The following is a 20198-nucleotide window of genomic DNA, read 5'->3' as shown; positions in this document are numbered from 1 at the left end:
CTTGAGCCTTGCTGCAAGGGGATTTGTATTTAATGCTAAGAAGTGGCCAGGTGCCCCTGAATCGGAGCAAGCTGGAGACATTAATGAACCTGGGAGAATGGAAGAGAGGTACTTAGCAGAATTAGAACCCACTTATTTTACTTATTATTTTCCTTTAATTAATTTCTTCCCATAGTTTGCCTCGGTGCTGCAAAAGAAACCCAGCTCCAGGTCCTGTACTATTCTTCCTCACCCAGTATTTGCTGCACAAACTGCATTTAAATTATAAGGTTTCCCCCCCTTGTGTCTACTCAGCAAAATTGCCTGGGATAAGCTGCTGCAGAACATCCTGCTCCAATATCGCCGGCCTGGAGCAGCTCCCTGTCTTGGGGCATTTTATTTGGGGAATAATCAATGTATTATAAAACACCGGGGCCGTGAAGGAGGTGGGAGCCCCTCTGTTAATTAAATGTGGCATGTTTTGGTGAGATCCAGGTCAGTGCTCTGCTCGTTTGAAGTAGGTGGGATTTCTTTAGGATGCTTTGCATGATAAAATTGCTTGTGATAATACTGAGGCTGCTCCTGCCTTTTTTTGGAGGGCAGCCCATCAGTGAGGCAGGCTCTCCCCGGCTGTTTCGGCTCAGTCCTCATCCCTTTGTGCCCAGGGAACCTCCTGGCCGGTGACTCAGGAAGCCCTGCGCAGGGGAAATAAATTGACATATGGGCTCGGCAAGTGCTCAGTGCCTTATCTTTTGCGACCCACTGGGGATGCCAGATGAATAAATCATGGCCGGGCAGGAAGCAGAGGGATGGCCTCGTTAATTGTCAGCTGGCGGAGCAAGTTCCTAGAACGGCTGCTTGCTAATTAACTGCCTGGATGACTACAGCTCTATTTCATGGCAGTGAGATGAAGCTGGAGCCCTTCCCGCTTGTACCAAGTGGGATGTGCCCCTTTTGCCGCCACTAGCTTCTCCATCTAGCAGTAACTCAAACACAAAGCCTAATATTTTTGTCTTTAACACGATGGGAATAAGCAGGCGGATGCCATCCCAACCTCCCTCTGTTTAATTGGGTGTTTCCTCAGGCTGGTAGGGTCCAATCTTGCTTGGTTTTGGCATTTCAGCCTGCTTTACAACAGTGTTGTGGGTGTGCGTGGGAAGTCGCATCTCGGGCAGGCATCCCTGAGATTTGAGATGGGCTGTCCTGCCTTCGCCAGCCCGGGCTTGTCATTGTCAGGGTCTGGCCATGGAGCGCTCTCCTTGCAGATGGCCAAGCCCATGGCCCTTAGGAGGTGGAGACGCCGGCACTTTGCAGAAGCTGCTGGTGCTGGGGGGATGCTGGGCTGTGGCCTGGATGGCAGCCCTCGGGCTTTGCAGACCTTGTGTCCCACCGAGGACTGGAGAGCCCCACTGCCCGTCCTGGCCAAGTCCTCTCCCAGGGAGCGGGTGATCTCGGCATGGCAGGCTGATCCCCAGAAGGCTGGATCCATGCTTCTCCCAGAGTTGGGTGCCCTGATACCCCTTCAGCCTGCAAAACCCACATGCTAGAGGCACCTGCTTTAACATCAGACTCATAAACCAGTGATGTTTCCCCAAAAACTTTGCCAAAGTCCAGGTTGGTGTGCAGAGCCAGTAACCTTGGTGCTGTGGATGCTCTCTGGGACTAGATGGATAGCATGTGGGGGAGAAAAAGCAAATTAATTTCCTTATCTATGATTTTATTAGTAATAATGCAATTTCCCTATGATTTAATTTTCAGAAGGGCCCATCTCACTGGCGGGCCTGGGTTGAATCACCCTAGGGGCTTTTGCCTGGGAGATCTGGTGCTATCTCTCCTGGTGAGCACTGCTGAGCACGGAGCTCAGCTATCGGTGGGCATGGTATTCTCCCATGGCCCCAGCGTTGTGGTGGGCGTTAGATGGACCATGGGGAACCAGGAAAATGGCTTTTCTGCTCAGCTTTGAGCTGTGGCAGACCCAGGGGGATGGGCAGGCCCAGAATAACTGCCTTCCCCCCCCCCCGCCCCTTGTTGCCAAGACTTGATGAGTTAAGCCAGGGTGGATCAGAGAGGTCTGGGAGCGACTGGGTAGCTGCTGGAGGTCCCCTTGGGCTCCTGTTTGCCAGCCGTGGCTGGGTGGGGTGGGAGCAGGTGCCACGCATGCCTCCTCTATTGCACGAGGGACCTATGCTCCCCGGGGGTAGCTTTGTCTTTGGAGATGCCGTGTTCCTGGTATGCAGCCAGATGTTTGTGTGCAGCCGCTCTTGTGCTGGGATGCAATGAGGGGAGATAAGTGAAGGCTTTTTCTTACTCACCAGTGTTAGTGTCAGCAGATCTGATCCCTTCCAAGCCTTCATCTCTGTTGCCTTTTGCCAGTGAAAAATGCACAAGTGAAATGTGCTTTCCCCTTAAGATGGAACAAGAATAGGAAGGGGAAAATGCTCTTTTTCCTATTTTTTCATGGGGAAAACTGAGGCAGAGAGCAGAAAAGTCTACTACACGCTGCTCAAGTGCATGTAGGCCAGTGGCTCTGTAGAAGGCTTAACTTTGTGGTGAAGTGTTTTATCTACCAGCCCACCTTGTTCTTGTGTAGCGGACTTAAGCCCAAGGCAGACACTAAAACCCATTTTCCAGCGTCCCTGATGCCCTGCCCTCCATCCCACTATTCAGACGTTAAAGTTAGGGGTGGAGATATCTGCTGCACTTCAGCAAGGCTTGGCCTGCTGCTGCGTGGAGTGGTCATGGTTAAATCACCGGTGTCCTTGCTGTGTACGTGTGGCAGCATCGTTTGGACTATGGCTGAGAGACAGTTCAAAAGAAAAGCTCCTTGTCAAAATAAGCAAATGGGGAACCTCCTGTGGCTTCTCCAGGCTGAGCAGCTGCTTCCTTAGCTGATGGTAAGGACAGGCAGAGCCATCCGGAGAACATCCCAGAAAAGCCTCAAGCTGAGTTTGCAGCAGAGAGGACCCAAACCTGCCTTGCATGGCTTAAAACCACGTGCGCATGGATATTTTTTGAGTTTAGTTTGTGCAATTTGAGGAATGTCCTCATTTTGGAATGCGCCCTCATTTTGGAATGATATCTACAGTAAGGGTACGTGGAAAAGCCTGATTCCCAGAGGCCAAGAAGGGAGCATGGGAGGTGGGGAGAATGGAGGGAAAGCAGCTGGGTTGTGGTACAGTTTGAGGTGATAGCGTGGAGGTGGGATGCTTTAATTCAGTGTTGAAGTACCCAGGGCTTAGGGGTGATGAGTGGCAGGTTTCGGTGTCCCGTGGGAAGCAATGCACCCTGCCCATGGTACAGGACAGTGCTCCTGAAGGAGAGGGTCATTAAAAGCGATTTCCTGTCTTGTAGCCAGAGTTAATCGCTTTGATGCTAGAAGCTTGCTAGGTCTCCCTTGCATGGTATGATCCGCAGTGAGATCCCCGTAGCTCATCTGGGAGCCTGTAGTCCATGGAGCAGCAGGGCAGGAGAGCTTTCTGCTGCTCGCTCAGATCTGTACCTGCAACGCAGATCCAACCCTGTTGGGCTGGAGCATAATGTTACTGCAGCTCTGCCTTCATGCGGTTTTATTGGAAGAAGTAAGAGAACAGAAGAAACTGTGAAAACACACAGGGTGTTGCTAACAGATCTCAGGGGCTCTTTACGACTTGGCAGTCTGTCTGGTTATGTGCACACTCTGCATTCCAGACTACAAATGAAGCTGACTCTTTTTTTATCTTTTTTTTTTTTCCTTGGTGCTGAATGAGACAAAGGGCCCCCTTGGCATGTGCTGGGCTGCCAGCTCCATTGCTGCTTCCCAGCATGTTCCCCAGTGCATCTCACCATCTAGGTAGGGCAGGAGCGCACACGGGGTGGCACTGCTTCTTGCTCTTCAGTGCCAACGAGGCTGCGAGGCTGCCTGGGAAATGCCCCTGGGCTGGGGCTGCTTTGGCAGCAGCGTGGCTCTGGCTGGACCAGTGCTGGTTGCCCCGGCCCTGCTTGGATCTGCAGGGAAGGGACAAGCCCCAGGGTGGCTCTGCATTGCTGTCACAGATGCCGGTAGCTCTGCGGCACAGTTTTGGGAGAGGTGTTGGATGTAGTGGGTGTTGCTGCTGTGCTGTAAGCAGCAGCCCTGCTCTGTGCAGCAGCTCCTGCCCACCCTCGTGGGCTCTGTGGGGGGCTGCTTGGTGCCATCCTGCCCCAGCGAGGGGCTGGAGGACGGCATTGGCTCTTGGCTGCAGTGTTGATGTTGGGAGGGAGGGACCTACGAAATGGCAGCCCTTGCTCCCCCATAGGTTCTGCCAAGGAGGGAGATGACTTTCCTCCTCCAGCACCTCTGCAGCGTTGGTCGCTGTCAGAGGCAGCTGAGCCATGTCCTCCAGCGTGGGATTCTGTTCAGATGTCTGCTGCTCTGTGCCCGGGATCTTGGGGGAGCTGGGCAGGAACGTTGGGGCAGCGCAGGCGGCTGGCGGGAGCTGCGGGGGCTCTGCGGATGAAAGCCCTGAGATGTCAGTGACAGGCAAAGCCAGGCTCCCGTACCTAGGAGCATCCTTCATGGAGATACATGTATGTCTCCTATGCAAGTCCTCTGCAACCCAGGGCAAAGCAATTAACCTCTCTGGGAGCCTAACAAGTGTCTCTCAGTTAAGATGACTCTCCCTGCTTATGTTTTACCCTGCAAGAGAAGGAATGCAGGTGGTGGAAAGGGCTGTGGATGCGCCAGATTGGGGGCAGTGAAATAATGGCTTTTATTATGGTAATTTGGCCTTGAGCAGCAAAGGAGCATCTCTCCAAGAGGTATCTGCCCTGGACCTCCCTATGCTCTCCCCCTTTCCCTTCAGTGCAGAACAAGCTTTTGATGCATGGGGAGGAGATTGTTTTCTGACCTGGGGTGAACTCGGGTTCTGCTGAATGTCCTGGCAACAGCATGGAAATAGCAGTATCTTTCCCTGAACCACCTCAAAGTCTGGGTTTCTGGCACACACTGGAGGAAGAATTCCCTTTCTGAGTTAATTCAGGTGACTTTGCAAAGCCTCCCAAGGGCTGCCGGGAGGGTGGGCAGTTACAGTTGGCCCCAGCCTTCCTGTGCGGCTGAGGCTGCTCTTCCAGGGAGCTGGGCTCATTAGGAGCTGGTTGCCGAATGTGGAGGATGAGGCGGTTCCTGGCAGATGCCTCTGCTCAGGAGCTGCTGCCTCGTGTTTTGTCACCGCATCCTGGCCTTATTCCTGCTTCCCTCGCTGGAGCCTCAGCTGCAGCTGCGGGTGTTGGAAAGCTTCATTAGTGCATCTTGGGGCTGTGTTGAAACCATGCACCATGCTGGGGCTGGTTGCGCTTCCCAGGAACCAGCCTTCTGAGGGAGCTTCCCCCTTGGCCTGGGGCTGGCCAGGGCTCAGAAGCAAAGAATTGCTGAGAAGCGGTGAGGTGGGAAGGGACCTCTGGAGGTCACCTGGTCCATTGCCCTGCTCAAGCAGGGTCACCTAGAGCAGGCTTCCCAGGACCGCGTCCAGGCAGGTTTTTAGTATCTCTAGGGATGGAGACTCCACAACCTCTCTGGGCAACCTGTCCCAAATACTCAGTCCCCCTCACAGTCAAGAAGTTTATTCCTGTGTATAAATGGAATTTTTTTAATTGCAGTTTGTGCCCATTGCCTCTTGTCCAGTCACTGGGTGCTACAGAGAAGAGCTTGGCTCTGCCTTTACTCCTTACTGTCCAGTATTCATATGCATTGATAAGATCTGCTGAGCCTTTTCCAACCAGGCTGAGCAGCCCCAGCTCTCCCAGCCTCTTTTTGTAGGGCAGATGCTCCACTCCTTTAGTCACTTTTGCTGGAGTTGCTCTAGTAAGTCCATGTCTCTCTTGTCCTGGGGGGCACAGCACTCGATGTGTCCCACCAGGGCTTAGCAGAGGGGAAGGGTTGCCTCCTCGACCTGCTGGCGACACTTTGCCTAATGCAGCCCAGGAGGCTGTTGGCCTCCTTTGCTGCAAGAACACACTGCTGGCGCATGGTCAACTTGGTGTCCACCAGGTCCCTCAGGGCTTTCTCTGCCAAGCTGCTTCCCAGCCAGCATGGACTGGGTTGTTCTTCCCCAAGGGCAGGACTTGGCGTTTCCCATGAAGCTGAACTTCTTACTGTTCCTCTGCCTGTTTCTCCAGGCTGCCAAAGTCCCTCTGGATGGCAGCACAACCCTCTGCTTTATCACTCCCAGTTTTATATCATCTCTCCGCACTGCAAGCATTATTTTTTGCATCATGCATGCAATGAAATTTCTGGTATTCCATACTTGTTTGCACCCTCGTCCTTTGCCTCCCCTGGAATAATCCAACCTGTTCCCATCTCTCAGGCAGCCCCCAGCTGTCCCTATGTGATTCTGATGGGGGGGCTGTCTGTTGGCCGGGAGATGTTTGTGGGAGAGCTGCTTTCCAGCCTCTCAAGTGTATATGGTTCATGTTATTTTCTATTCAGTTTCTAAGGTGTAGTACACCCTGCCCCCTCATACTATTTGCATTTAAGAGATAACAAGGTAATAAGATAATTCAAGGTGGAAAGGACCTCGGGAGGTATCTAGTCTAATCAGACTATAACTTATTTTTCATTTAACTCAACATTTTACATTTTAAAACAGATGATGTCTCATTGTGCGCTTCCAAAATGGCATTTTTTTTTCTTCATTTCAGACCACGCAGTCTTCAAACTTGGGAAGGTTTTTGAAAGTTTGGTGAAAACCCAGCTGTAAGAGCACAACCTGTCCCCAGAGACACTTGCTCCTTGCAGGCTTATCTGTACCATGGAAATGGCACTTCCACCTAAGTGCACAAACGAACGCCAGTGACAGTGAAATTTCTCCTGTGTGTATGTGTGGGACATGATCTCAGTTCAGCTGCTTCTGAAGGGTTACGGGCTTTTCTGCACTTGCCAGTTGGTCCTTTCTAGTTCAAAAGGTGTTTGCTGCGTTTGTGCATGACGAACATTAATCCCTGGCTTGGACTGCTCGCTCTGCGTGAGAGCTGAAAAAAATCGATGTGAAAAGTTAGGAAGGTCTCTGAAGTTGTACTAAAGCAGCTTTTGAATGTGGCTCTTGATTTCCCAAGGCGGCCTTTGAAACATCAAGGGATCTTTCATAGAAAAGCAGAGAGGAGATCTGTATTTCTTGTCTCCACTTACCTTTTGCATGCTCGATGGGAAAGTCCGCTCTGATCCTTTGGCGCAGAGTTACGGATGCACGGGTCACCCAAAACACATCACTGTTTCTGTTGCTTGGCTGGTTTTGGGCTGGTGCTGTGCACACCAGCAAGGCTCTTGCTCCTTAACTGGGGAAAAAAATGCTGGTGCTCATCCCTACCCATATGGTGCTGAAGGAGATCGGTGTGGCATCGTCCTTCCCAAAACACACCCGAAAGTTTCATCTTTCACAGGGGATGCTAACCAGCTGCGTGAGGGTTGCTTGAAGAGGAAGCAGCTTTCCTGCGAGCTTGGGGAACACCACTGTGGTGGATGATGCCTTAACAAAACACACGTCGTCTTTGTGAGCTCTGATACGAGCCTGAGTCCTTTTTCATCATCAGAGGAGTTTCACAGGGGTCATTTTTTCCCCACTCTAGCTCATGAGACAATAAAACAGTAGCTAACATGCTGTAACAGTCTTCTCTGTGCATTTGCTCGAGTGGAAATAAGCCTAAATATTCTTCAATGAACTTTTTCCCATTGAGGAATCATGCTCAGCCACGCTTTCCTGGGGATGGGCGAGGGTGTTTGCCTTCGCAGAGGCTGTCGAGCTGATGACTGCCTGTCGCCACGGCAAGGGGGACGGTTTTTTCGCACCTCCCAGCACTTGAGTAGTTTTCGGAGAGAGGTTTTGCTCTTTGGCCTTTTCTCTTTCACAGGTTTGGAAGATGGAAGCAGCATCTCCTTCCTGGCTGTGTGCCAGGGATGGGGCTTCACTGGCTGTCTTGAGCATCAGCTGCTCAGTGTAAGTTCAGACTTGCCGGAAAAATTTTTCAACAGCTCCATCTTCTCCTGGCTCTTGTCCTGACAATGTAATTTTCTTGAAGGCACCCTGTTTGCTAGAAGGTTGCTTCTGAGAAAGCTGAGCCTGTGAGTTTGGCTTCATGAGGTTGGGGATAGAGATGATGGGTTTCTGGTCCAGCTTTCTTTTGATTGCCAGGGATATTTACAGCCCAAAGGCAGGAGGCTCCTCCGTCATCCTGCTCACTGGTACTGTAGTTGCTGTGTTTCTCTGACTTGAACCTTGCAGGGTGGGCAGAGGATCAGAGAAAGCACAGGATGGTCCTCGGGCATGGACCTGCCTTTTTGTGGGGGCGAAGAGGAGATCTAAGGAGAAGAAAATCTTCTGCTGGCTTTGGCAGGAGCTAACACTGCTGCACCAGAGGGGTCAGGAGGATGCTGATGGAGAAAGTGAGGGATTTCTTCTGCTTCAGGTAGCACCGAGGCTGAAAAAATGCTTTTAACAAAATCTCTCTCCAACCCTTTGGGAGGCTAGAAATAAGTTTTTTCTCCTGTTGACTGTCTGGGGATGTCTTTTTTGAGCTTGATCTCCTCATTCCCATGCACACGTAAAGCTTGATGGCTCTGGTGTTTTGGTGTTCGGCTGTGCAGGATCTGCCCCCTTGAGCCCTGTGCTTGCAGGGCTTTGGTGGCAAGAAGGGAAATATTCCCCCCAGGTCTGTGCTCCTTCCCTCCTTCCTCTCCTTTATCTCCTCTTATCTATGCTGCCCAGCCCCGATCCTTTTGGCAGGGTCATTCTCAAATATCCCTGTTTTTTTCCCATTGGGTCCTCTCAAGTCAGCCTCTCTGGAAGTCCAGTGCCCAAAACTGGACCCATCAGAGACAGGGGAGGATGCAGAGGTTGTATCTCACCTGCTGCCAGCTCGGTTAGTGTGGGGCTGGGATGCTTGGCCAAGGGGAGAGGTTGTGCAGAGGAATTTGGGTGTTGGAAGCAGGAATGGAAATTTGCTTTAATCTGATGGAAAAGCAGGGGCAGGTGGATACCTGTTCTCTGGGAGGTGGGATTGCTGTATGCCTGGCCGGAGTAGCCGGGATGTGGCTGTGAATGTTAATTAGAACTTGACTTGCAAGGCTAAATAAAGCAGCAGGGCACTCCAGGCAGTTTATTAATGGGTGATTATTTCAGGCCTCTTCAGCTGAGTTGCGAAGCCTCCCAGCCTAAGGCAGAAAGAGTTAGCCCAAGGAGTGCTGCGGTCATCGGAAACACTCAGTGTGGGGTGTTTCAGTAAGAAATAGGAGAGCGGGCAGTGGCAGGCCAGGGGATGCTTCCCTCCTGCGTGGCATCACTGTGGCTAGCACCAGGGCAAAGCGATGCTGCCCTTTGGCTGTGACTGTCTGGGGGGACGGGGTCTCGCCTGCTTCTGCCTGGGCTGTCAGCAAACCCCTTGTGCTTGTTCAGTGGCATACACCGCTGCAAAGGTGGCCCTTGGCTTTGGTTTGGGCTTTTTGGAGAGTACAAAGACCTGCACAAGCCCTTGAGGAGGTGGGTGAGCGCAGGCACTGAGCTTCATGGTGGCAGAGAGACCAAGCACCAAAACTGACTCCCGTGGGTTTTGCAGGGCTGGATGCACAGCCCTGCTGTGTCCCCATAAATGCACAGGACTGGAGGCTTCTTGGCTGTCCTTTAAACCTCTCCCAGCTCTTTCAGCCTGTGATCATTTGGTTGCTGGATCCCCCTTTGATTCAAGATGCAGCACCCTTCTATTTTCTTGGTAACTGATGTACGAGCTGCTCCAATCCCACAGCAACGCAGTGCGGGGGAACGCCCAACTTCAAGGCTCTGTGGTGCATTTGGGCACTTTTGGTGGCTTCAGGAGGTACATGAGGAGTTTAGCTTGGGTTGCTTGTGATCCCAGGGCACTGTGGGCGGTGGCGAGCCCCAGGGCTCAGGCCACCTGAGCAGGACCTGGTGCTGGGCTACAGCGCCAGCATCTTGGCAAGCCTGGCCTGTGCCGAAGGGCGCTTGGGGAGAGCACAAGAAGCAGATTATACACAGCGCCTAATCCCTGTTCTGATATCCCGTCTGACTTGTGGAGATACCTCTAGCGTGTCTCTCCTTTGCTTGCACAGATGGATGTCACAACAGATCAGCCACTGGGAAGCATCTGCATGTGCGCAGCGAGGGGAGGAGGAAAAGGGATGGAGGCTCATTTTCCTCCAGGCTCTGCCTGGAGCTCCCTGAAAAAAGGTGGCTAACGCATGTAATCAGCTCTGACATCTCACCCCTAGAGAAGATGGGGACTGGTGAGCCCTGCTGGGGTGTGGTGGTATGTTGTGTGTTTGGGAACCTCGAGTGGGACCAGCTGCCAACTACACTCATATTTGTGTTGCATTTTGCTTCAGGTTTGTGTTACATTTTGCTTGGCAGCTGAGAACTGGCAGGTGTTTTAAAAAAATGGGGCCAAAGCTGCTCTGGGCTGGATTCTTTCAGGCAAATGCTTGCAGAGAGGTTAGGAAAAGGCACTGGACCCTTGGGGTGGGAATGCAAGATGTGCTTCATCTTGCACCTTGGGAAGGGGCTGCAGGGGGGAAGGCTGGATGAGAGCAGCTACGATGCTGCTCCTTCTGCACCTCCATCGCCTGCACTGCCACTTGTGAGAGCTTGTTGGGGGGAGATATAGCAGCCAAAATCCCCATTTCCAGAGGGTTATTCCCCCATCCCAGGAAAGAGAGCTTTACAAGATTGTTATCCCATTGATTTTAAAGACGCCAAGACTGGATGTTGGACTCATGGGTCTTGGTGATTAAAACCAGCAGTGTTTGTGAATATGGGTATGTTTTATGGCAGTGTGCAGCAAATTACACGTTCAGCTTAAAGCAGTTTCAAGTTTTTCTGCCACTGCTGCTGTGTGACACCTGCTGTGGCTGCTTCAGCCGAATGACCGGGAGGAGCTTGGTGGAGTAGTGGCAGTTGCTTAAATCTGGATGCACAGTTTATAGCTCGGTGTGAAATTTACTGGCTTTCACTAGTCTTCCAACTGTTTGATTTCTCAGTGAATAAATTAAGGTGCTGACCCTGAGAAGTCAGCCCTTCAGGTCTGTGTTGGGGATGTGTCCAGGCAGTTTTGCAAGATAATGCTCCTCTCTGTTTTTAGCACTGAGGAAGGCACGTCCTGGTGAGGCAGGCAGCTTGGGGCGAGCAGGCATGGGGAGCAGTGAGTTGGGCAAGACCGCTACCAAAAAAAGTGAGCAGACAGCAGAGAGGAAACACTTGCCTTGGCCTGAGTGAGAGCTGCCTTGCTGCAAGGCAGTGCAGAGTCTCTGCAGTGTAGTTAAGGCCGTTGTGCCTGGCCCAGGGCTTTGTTGGCAGGAGAGATGCCAACAGGGCTGTTGTGGCCCATATCACAGCTGCTAACATCTGCACAGATGAACTTCAGGCAGAGACTGGTGTGGTACTGTCCTCTGCAGATGCTATCATGGAGCTGCTTGGACCTTCACCCGCATCCTGGGTGTCCATGGGTGAGCTGCACCAGCCCGGGGATTCTGCCTGCCTGCTGCAGAGGTGCTTGGCTTGCCAGGGTTTCCCCTTTGCAAATGGGGAAAACATCTCTCTCTAATCCAGCAGGTAATGAATTTGTTCCTGGAAAAAAACTTCCATTCCTGCATGGTTATGAACATGTTTCTGAGTCACAGCTACCCAGTCCCAATTTGAAATTTGGCCAGAGCGCCATAGATTATTCTCACTTGATCCTATTTTTTTTTCCTCTCAGCATAGCTAAAGCCTTATTTGAAAAATAAAATCAAATCAGGATGCTAGAAGTCACTTTCTAAGATGAGTGCAGCCCATCAGAGCTCCTGGGAATATCAAAGTCACCAAAGCAGAGCCTGTCCTCCCCCTCTCCAGACCCTGCCTGGGCTGCGTTAGGGATCTGTCCCCTGCATGATCATAGAATGCTTTGGGATGGAAGGGACCTTTAAAGGCCATCTCGTCCATCCCCCCTGCAATGGGCAGGGACATCTACAACTACATCAGGTTGCTCAGAGCCCCATCCAGCCTGGCCTTGAATGTTTCCAAGGATGGGGCATCTACCACCTCCCTGGACAACCCGTTCCAGTGTTTCACCACCCTCATCGTGAATTTTTTTTTTCTTTTGCTGTCCCCGAGATGAGGAGCAGCCTCCGGCTTTCTGAACAACCCGGGGCTCGCCGCAGGATGCTTTTTAACAGTATTGCCTGTACCCAGCGATGCATAGGTGGGAGATTTTGGGTTGCCTGAGGTGAGCCGGAGGCTGCTCCAGTGACAGGAGAGGGGCGCAGTGGCTGCGCGGGGGGCTTTGCGCATCTGCTTCAAAGCACCCCGCGGGAAGGGCGGGCACAGGGGGGGCTCGGCTCGGATCCCCCCGACTGCAGCCGGGGGAAGAAAAGCCGAGCCCCGCTGCCTGCTGCCGGCGGCTGGGGTGAGCGGCCGCTAGATGGCAATGCCGGAGCGGCGGCAGCCCGGGCGCACCGGCCCTGGCCGCGTCCCTGCGGCGGAGGTGGTGGAGGGAGGGGGCTTGCTCCTCCCCGGCAAGGGCAGCCCCGTGTCTCCGGTGATGGCCTGCCGTGCAGGGGTAGTGGCATGGCTGGGAGGGGGAAAAAAAAGAAAGCAGAGAGGAGGCTTGAACGGCAATATCAGCGTGAGGAGGGGAGTTAGCGTGTCTCTGTAAAACCCAGCGCATCCTAAGCGCTTTCCTGCCCTGGCACCCGCTGTTGCCCTGTCTTCTTGGATTTCCTTCATTCACAAAAAAAAAAAAAAAACAAATCCAAACCAACAAAACCAAACCAACCCCACATAGCTGGCTCTGAATCTCTGTGCCGTGTTGAATCATGCGGGCATCAGCCACGCTTCTCCCTGACTCACCGATCCCAGCATGCTGGGGTGAGGGTCAAGACGAGAACGGCAATAAACATCCTGGGAAACCGAGTCTGCATCTCTTGGCATAGCCAGGAACTTTTTTTTTTTTTTTTGCTTTCAATCTTCTCTTAAGGAGCTGCTTTCTCATAAATATCCCATCCTTTAGCACAGTCTGAGCAGGAGAGAGGCTCCCAGCGGGGTCATCCTGTGCTCTGCTCTGCAGCAGCGAATATAGAGTAGAGCTGAGAGCGAACCCCCGGGCGTGGGGGATAGCCCACTGCCCCAGCAGAGGTGTCCAGGTAAGGCTTGCATCCCTTACTTGAGGGGGCAGGAGGAACGCTGCCTTCCTCCACCTCAGCCTCTTGCACCATCAGTGAGGCAGCTGTGGTGTCTCCGAGCTGGGCAGGGGATGCAGGGGGAGCGCTGGGTCCAGCCTTCCCCATCCTCCTCGGCCTCTGGGTACCAGCCAGACCCTGAGCATTTAGGCTGGGTGGAGGCTTGCCTGCAGGCTCAGGGGGATGGGAGAGGGCCAGGGGGTCAGGGAGGAGCCTAGGCAGGAGCTCTGTGGGGCTGAGGATCTGATACTGGCAATCAGCCCAGCCTTGGGCTTAATTAACAGTGGCTTAAAGAGTTGAAAGGTGGGAAGAGTAGCATCGCTCCTGATGCTGTGCTGGTGGTGGGGAGGAGGAGGCGGCAAAGGGGATGAGCCACAAATCATAATTGATTCATTTAGGGCAGTATCTTGCCCGGAATGAATCGAAGGGACTGTAATTAGTTGGTATCTGGTGTGGCCTCCTTGCTGCCCATTGTTAGTGGAATGAAAGCCCAGGGTCACTCCGGCTTCTGCCAGGGCCAGTTGGTGGACTGGGAAGCATTTTGGGAAGGATCTGCCCACCCCTGCTCCACTCCATGCTGCAGTGTGGTGGTGGCAGAGCTGGGGGGCTTGCTGGAAACCTCCCAATTATACCTACGTCTGTTACAAGGCTAATTAGAGGAGCAAAGTCAAGTAGGGATGCAGCAGACGGGCATCATGGGGAGCTGGTGGGCTCTCAGTGTCTGGCTGAGGTTGGGGGAATGATTCCGTGACCTTTTTGCAAATGTTCTTCTGCTGTCTTGCTGTGGGGTCCTGATCCTTCCTCTTCCTCACCTGGCCAGCCCCTGTGAGAGTCTGGGCCAAAAACTGAGCCCCATGGCTGTTCGGTCATGGTAGTGCCTGGAGGGTGGGGAAGTCTGTGGTGAGGTGCTGCCAGGCTGCACTGAGGGAGCAGTCCTTGCCCAAATGAGTTAATGATTTATGTGATTAAGGGCTTGATTTTTAATTTTTTTTTTTTGAGCTGCCCCAAGTGTTCCTGGCTGCTGCACAGCAGATGTGGGGCACAGGGCAGCAGCCGCTGTTTGCAGAGCAGGCTGCTGGTGGTGGGGTGGACAGGGAGCATCATGAGGATGCAGGGTGTCTTGTGACGCTGGCTGGACTGCGGGTGCCCTTCCTGCGGGAAGGGCAGGTATTGAGTGCTGAAGGCCCTGGGGAGCCCTTTGGACATGGGATTGAATGGGAGGGGTGGGGGGGTCCTGTGTGTGAACAGCTCGCAGGGTGTGCTGAGTGGTGAGGCTGGTGCCCTGCCTGTTGGGTAGGGAGGACATTGGGGATGGCCCTGGGGAACTGCATGTCTCCTGTGTGTGCAGGAGGGCAGGGTGGGTTCCCCCAAAGGCGGGTGGGCAGGCAGCCCCCGTGCCAGGGTGCAGCCCAGCCCGGGGGACCCTGAGCATCCCTGGGCGACCTTGGTACCCTCCTGGCCACAGAAGCGAGGGCACAGCACCAGCCAAGTCCCTGGCCCTCTGCCTGTGGGATGGCTGGGGGGAGCGGGGTCAGTGCCAGACTGGCCCTGGGGCCAGCCCCCCACCTCGTGGCAGCTGCTGCAGGGACACATCCAGACCGGGTTGTTTACACCTCTTCGATGAGCTGCTGCGTAGTTCGGCCAACATCAAGCATCAAAAAGAAAATACCAAGGTGGGGAGGGTGCTAAGGAGGCTGATCTGTATGCGAGTGAGCAGGAGGTATCTCCCCGGGCAGCCGCTGGCAGCGGGGCGGCTCCGGCGGGGAGCTGGGAGCCCCAAAGTTTCCCAGGGATGGGAGGATGGTGCCTGTGGCCAGAGAGATGCCCGGTGTGGGCTGAGATGGGGTGAGCCTCTTGTCTTCCCTGCAGGCAGGAGGGAAGCAGAGCCCCCCTTTGCCCCCCCCCCCCCCCCCCTTGCCCCTGAATTTAGCCACTCACCTAGGAACACCCATGTGCTGGAAAGCACTCTGCAGCCGGGGTGGTGGGGCTTCTTGCAGGGTGAGGGCTCCCCTATTGCCTTTGTTCCCTTCAGACCCTCCCCTTGCCTCTGACTTTCCTTTGCGGCAGCTCCCGTGCTTGCCAAAAGAATGCACTGGATGGAGCGAGGGAGCGAGCCGGGCGTGCGTGCGTGTGTGCGCGCTTGTGTGCGCGTGTGTTGCCACTGACTTCATTAAAGCAAGCTGTCCCCGAGCTGCAGAGGCGCGGCAGCCTTTAATTTCTTGGCCCGGCTCCTGCAGGAAGCCGGCGTCGCCTTTGCGCGCTCCTGCCCTGGCAGTGAAGGGCTGAGCATCCCTGCCGCCGCAGGTGCCTGCCCGGGGGCTCTGCCTGCCATCCCTGCCTGCAGCCCCGGGGAGCCGGTGGATGGGTGGCCGGGCTCTGGCAGGCTGCTGAAGATGGAGTCGGGAGGAGGGAGTTGGACACTTGGCTCCAACTAGGCTGGACCGCGCTGCAACCTGTTCCCCCGGCCTCCCCTCCGCTGCACTGGGTGCTGTACCAAATTGCGTCTTCCTTTGTGACTGGGCGGATGGAAGGACTTGGATCCCAGCCCTTTCCCTGCCTGATCTCTGCTGACAGGCAGCCCCTGGGCTCGCCTTGCTGGGGGGGCGGGGGGTTAAAAGGGGCTGGTTTGGGCTTGCAGGCAGAGCGGTGGGAAGGATGTGGCTGGGTTTAACCCCTTTCTTCATGGTGGAAGGTGCTTAGGGACCGAGCTGCTGCGGCCTCCCTGCTGGCCGGGCTGTTGGTGTGGCTGTCGGGGGCGGGGGGGTTGTTGCTGGACGCAGCCGGCTGCCCACTATGCCATGCCGGAGGCGCTGAGCCTGTGCCGCGCGCTGCCGCCTCTCCTTCTCCACGCGGGTCCCCGCTCCCTCAGAGGGATGGTGGAGAGACGGAACTGAGCATCACCTGGAGAGGAGGAGGGGGCTGCGGTTGGGACTGCACCCTGCAACCCCCCTCCCTCTTCTCATCCCCCCCTCGCTGCCTCAGTGGTGCTGCTTCGGCTCACCTGTGTGTTTTCTTCCAGGATGGCTCGCTTTGGGGAGGCGGTGGCTGGCAGGCTGGGCTCTGGAGATGGGGGCTCTGACCAGAACCGGAGCCGGCAAGGACCTCCTGCTCCTGCGGGAGGGACCCCAGGAGCCTTCAAGCAAACCAAAGCGCAGAGAGCCCGGACTATGGCTCTGTACAACCCCATCCCTGTCCGGCAGAACTGCTTCACCGTCAATAGATCGCTTTTCCTCTTTGGGGAAGAGAACATAGTCAGGAAATATGCCAAGAAGCTTATCGACTGGCCATATCCTTTCTGCGCCCCCTGCGAGCCCCCCCCTTGCTCCCTGGATTTGCCTCGGTGGCCGCCCAGGACACGTGTGTGTGGCACTAGCCGGCAGGTAAGCGCCTGCCTTCTGCTCTCCTTCGGTGTGCGGAGAGGGGTGCCCCGTCCCCCAGGGATACTCTCCTTACCCTGTCGTTGCTTCCCCTCCTGTGCTCTCCTCGGGTCCTGGAGGGGAGCTGAGCCACTTATCCCTGTGGGGAGCCCCTCCAGCCCCTCCTCAGGTTTGGATTTGGAAGCTCCTCATGCTGGCAAGGCAGAGTGTTTCTGATCCCGGTTTAACCCTGCATGCTTTAGGGTGCCTTGTATGTGTGTGGCTGGGGGGTGGTCATGGCCTTTTCTTTGTGCCTCGATGTCTTGCTGGAGTTTTGCCACCCCACCCCGCCTGGAGCCACCCATCCCATTGGGGACAGACCCCCAGGAGCCCGTGAATCTGCAGACCCTGCTGGATGGCGGCTTTGTCCCCTCCTGCACCTGCCGGTGTATGCCCCCTTTGCTGCTGATCACACCTGGTAGGGCATGGCCATCCTCACCCTGCAGCCCCCAGCCCCCCACGGTGGCTCTGGGAACTGGCTGCCCCCTCCCTGCAGCAGAGGAGAAGATGCTGAAAACCTCTGGTTGTACCCCACGGCCCCCTGGGGGGCTGGTGTAGGGGACCACGGTTTATCCTAGGGATCCACCTCTTAGGGCTGGGTGGAGAGTGCAGATTCCCCTGCTCCTTTATCCTTTCATGCACCCCCATGCACTTCTCTCCCCTCCCACCCTCCCTGCGGGTGCCCCCGGGTGCCCTGGCTGGTGCCCAGCACCGCAGCACACAGCTCCTCATCAGCCTGGGCTCAGTGCCCTGCTGCCCCTCAAGACCCCTCCTGGGCTTTGCCTTTACCAAGGACCTAAGCCTGAAAACTTCAGCGTGGCCGTGCTTTGGCTTTAGGACCCTCCCTGTGCAGTTTTCTGCAGTGGTGATTACATGCAGCTCTTGCCGCTGCTGCTTTCTCTCCCTGCAACTTGTTGGTTAACTTGCTGGCTCCTCCAGCAGGCGCGGGAGAGCTTGCCCCGGTGCCAAGCAGCAATGCCTTGGTCTGGTGCAACAGGTACCTCAGGGAAACCCTCTGGTGAGATGTAGGGATGCAGGATGGGTCACCCACCCTGCTGAGCATCACTGGGGAAATAGTCCCTTTGCAGCTCCGACACGTCAGGTTGAGCCTCTGCCAGGCAGGAGGTGGTCCTGGCTGGGGAGCCTCAAAGCTCCTAGGCTTGGGGGGGGTGACCTGGGGCTGAAGGGGCAGCTCAGGGCAGCTGAATTCCCCGTGGCATCCCTAAATCTGCCCCTGCCGGCAGCACCTGCTGGGTAGGTGGCTGCAGGAGCATCGGTGTGGTAGCGAGGATGGGGACGTGGCGGCTGGGGACTGCAGGGCAGTGGCCACGCTGGCCTGCCTGCTTTTCTAGAATATGCCAAATTATTCATGTGCTTTTTCAGCGCGGTGTGGGAGGGCCCTCGCCCCTTCAGCTTTCATTTAAAGCAAGAAGGAGCTGGGGTGCTGCCGCTGGCCTGGCACTCCCCGCGTGGGCCGGGGTCCCATGCTGGCGTGATGTCTCATCTCCAGGCAGCTGCTGTCTCCTAGAGACTGGAGCTTCACCACTGCGCGGTAAAAACTCCCCAGCGTTATTCTTTCCTGGAATTTGCAATGCATGAGGGAGGTGGGCTCTTTTTATATTTTTTTTCCAGAAGTAAGTGACGTATCCCCGTGTGAGTGCTGGGAACGGGCATGCTCCAGGCGTGGGAGCTGAGCATCCCTGGCCATCCCTGGCTATCCCCTGCCTAGTTGCCATCTATTTCCAACAAAGTCATCCACCCCAGAGTTCCTCTGCACAGCTTGAGCTCTCGAGGGCTTGGGGATGGACAAGGCTTTTTGGTCATGAGTTTGGTGACGTTGGCCAGGCAAGTTGTTCCCATCCTTGTAGTTGTAGCCTGGCACGTGCAGTTGGTACCTTTCGGTAGGGCCAGGGAAAATGTGTGAGCATCTCAGCTGCCTGGCCTGGAGCCCATGGCATCACTCCTGGGCAAGGGCGGTTTGGGGAGGCGAGCATTGGATTTCGGCCACAGTCAATGAGAGCCTCTGGCCTCAGGAAGGAGATGGGCTGCTCCAAGCACTGCGGGTCAGAGCAGGCACGGCACCCAGGAAAGCCAAGGGGGCTGGAGTGGAGCGCGGGGAGGAGCGGAGGCTCTTCTTCATCCAGCTCCAGTTGACTAGGTAATAGGACTAAAAATAACTGGTGATTCAGGCCTGTATATCTGCTGGGTAACTGTATAATTATAACTAGCAGCCTCTGCAGTTTGGCTTCCCAGTGTAAATAGGGATGATGCATGGAGGGGAAGGAGGAGAAATACGAGCAACTGGGATTGGGATGCAGCTCCCTGGGGAGACGAGTCTTTGCAGAGTTCCTCACTGGAAAGCCCAGTGTGTTACCTCCACTGGAGCTGCTCTTTTTACTGGTCCTCCTCAAAACACGAGGCAGCTGCTAGTTTGGCTGTAGGAACATCTACTTCTCTTCTTCGGAAACAAAGCCTCGTCCTGCCTGCTCTCCTGCTGATGGCCAGGCCTTTAGCCTTGATTTCATTTGTTTGGCTGCCTGGAAAGCTGCAATTCAGTTAGCGCATAAGATGGGCTGCAGCTCATCTATATCTGCTCGGTTCTTCATCCGCTTAATCACATTTGACCTGGATAAGATCCCTCTCCTGCCCCAGAAAGGCCAGATGACATTGTGTGGCTCTGGCTCTGTCCCCAAGGACAGCCTCTGGCTGCAGGCACACATCGTCCACTGTAACTGTCCCCCTGGTTTGGCAGAGGAGAGGGATGTCCATCAGCTCTCTGGGGACCTTGCTGTTCCCTGCAGCAAGGGCTTTCTCCTATCTCAGTCCCTTTGACGACCAAATCTGGTGTTGGGCTGGCCAAGAGCAGCTGGGGTGTCTGCAAAGCGCCAGTGCACATCCCCAGTCCAGCATGCAGGGCCATTTTGTTCTGTGGGGTGCACACCTGTGTGTGCCTGAACCGTTTCGCTCGTGATGACTCCCATTTTGACCCAGACATCTCTGATGCTGTGTGGGCCTTGCCCCTCGGGGGCCCTGGCAGTGTTATGCCACACCTAAGCAAGCATCTTCTCTGCCTTCGCTTTTGCCCAGCCAAGATTTCGGCAGGTCTCGCCTCTCCGCAGGAAGAACTCTGCCATGTCATACCATCCTTGGGCAGCTCCCTCCTTGCACTACCCAAGAACATATCTATCTTTTTTTTTTTTTTTTTCCCCCCCTCCAAGGCTGTTTTCTGTGCCCTTCATTCATCAGATTTTTAAAATGTTTTTTTGGGGAGGGGCGAGTAGGTGTAATGGCAGGTCCATCTTTTTGACAGCCAGAGAGAGCGAGGCTGCCTGTCAGATGGTGAATTTAAAGAGAGGCAGCTGTTGTCATGGTGACGCCAAGTTGCATCCTGTTGCTGTGGCAACCAAAGTTAAAAAACTGATGTTAAGGCAGGAAAATCACATGATGTGGTTCTTTTTTGTTTAAAAAAAAAAAAAAAAAGGAGGAGAGGAGAGAGATTTGATTTCCAGTTTTTAAGTGCAGGGTGAGGTGAGGGAGAAGGAGATGCTTCTCCACGGAGCTGTTTGCACGTGGCAGGCAGGCACCCCGCATCCCTACGGGAGCGGCAGCAGTGCGGGCAGCTCTGCCCCGAC

At 54.8% G+C, this 20198-nt stretch overlaps 1 protein-coding gene across 1 annotated transcript in view; it reads left to right on the top strand.

Moving 5' to 3' along the window:
- The window catches only part of CACNA1E (calcium voltage-gated channel subunit alpha1 E), a 161750-nt gene that overhangs the window by 47715 nt on the left and 93837 nt on the right, over nucleotides 1-20198 (top strand). The window contains exon 3 of the mRNA XM_087734697.1: nucleotides 16170-16436. Coding sequence (XP_087590823.1) covers nucleotides 16170-16436 — 267 coding nt within the window. The remainder of the gene's footprint in view (nucleotides 1-16169; nucleotides 16437-20198) is intronic.

The sequence above is a fragment of the Nipponia nippon genome, unplaced genomic scaffold (assembly GCF_047370975.1).
Source record: "Nipponia nippon isolate SJK-2023a ecotype South Korea unplaced genomic scaffold, ASM4737097v1 scaffold_5, whole genome shotgun sequence".
Taxonomy (NCBI): Eukaryota; Metazoa; Chordata; class Aves; order Pelecaniformes; family Threskiornithidae; genus Nipponia; species Nipponia nippon.
Note: the sequence above shows the minus strand (reverse complement) of the source record. Positions and strands in the feature narration are given on the sequence as shown.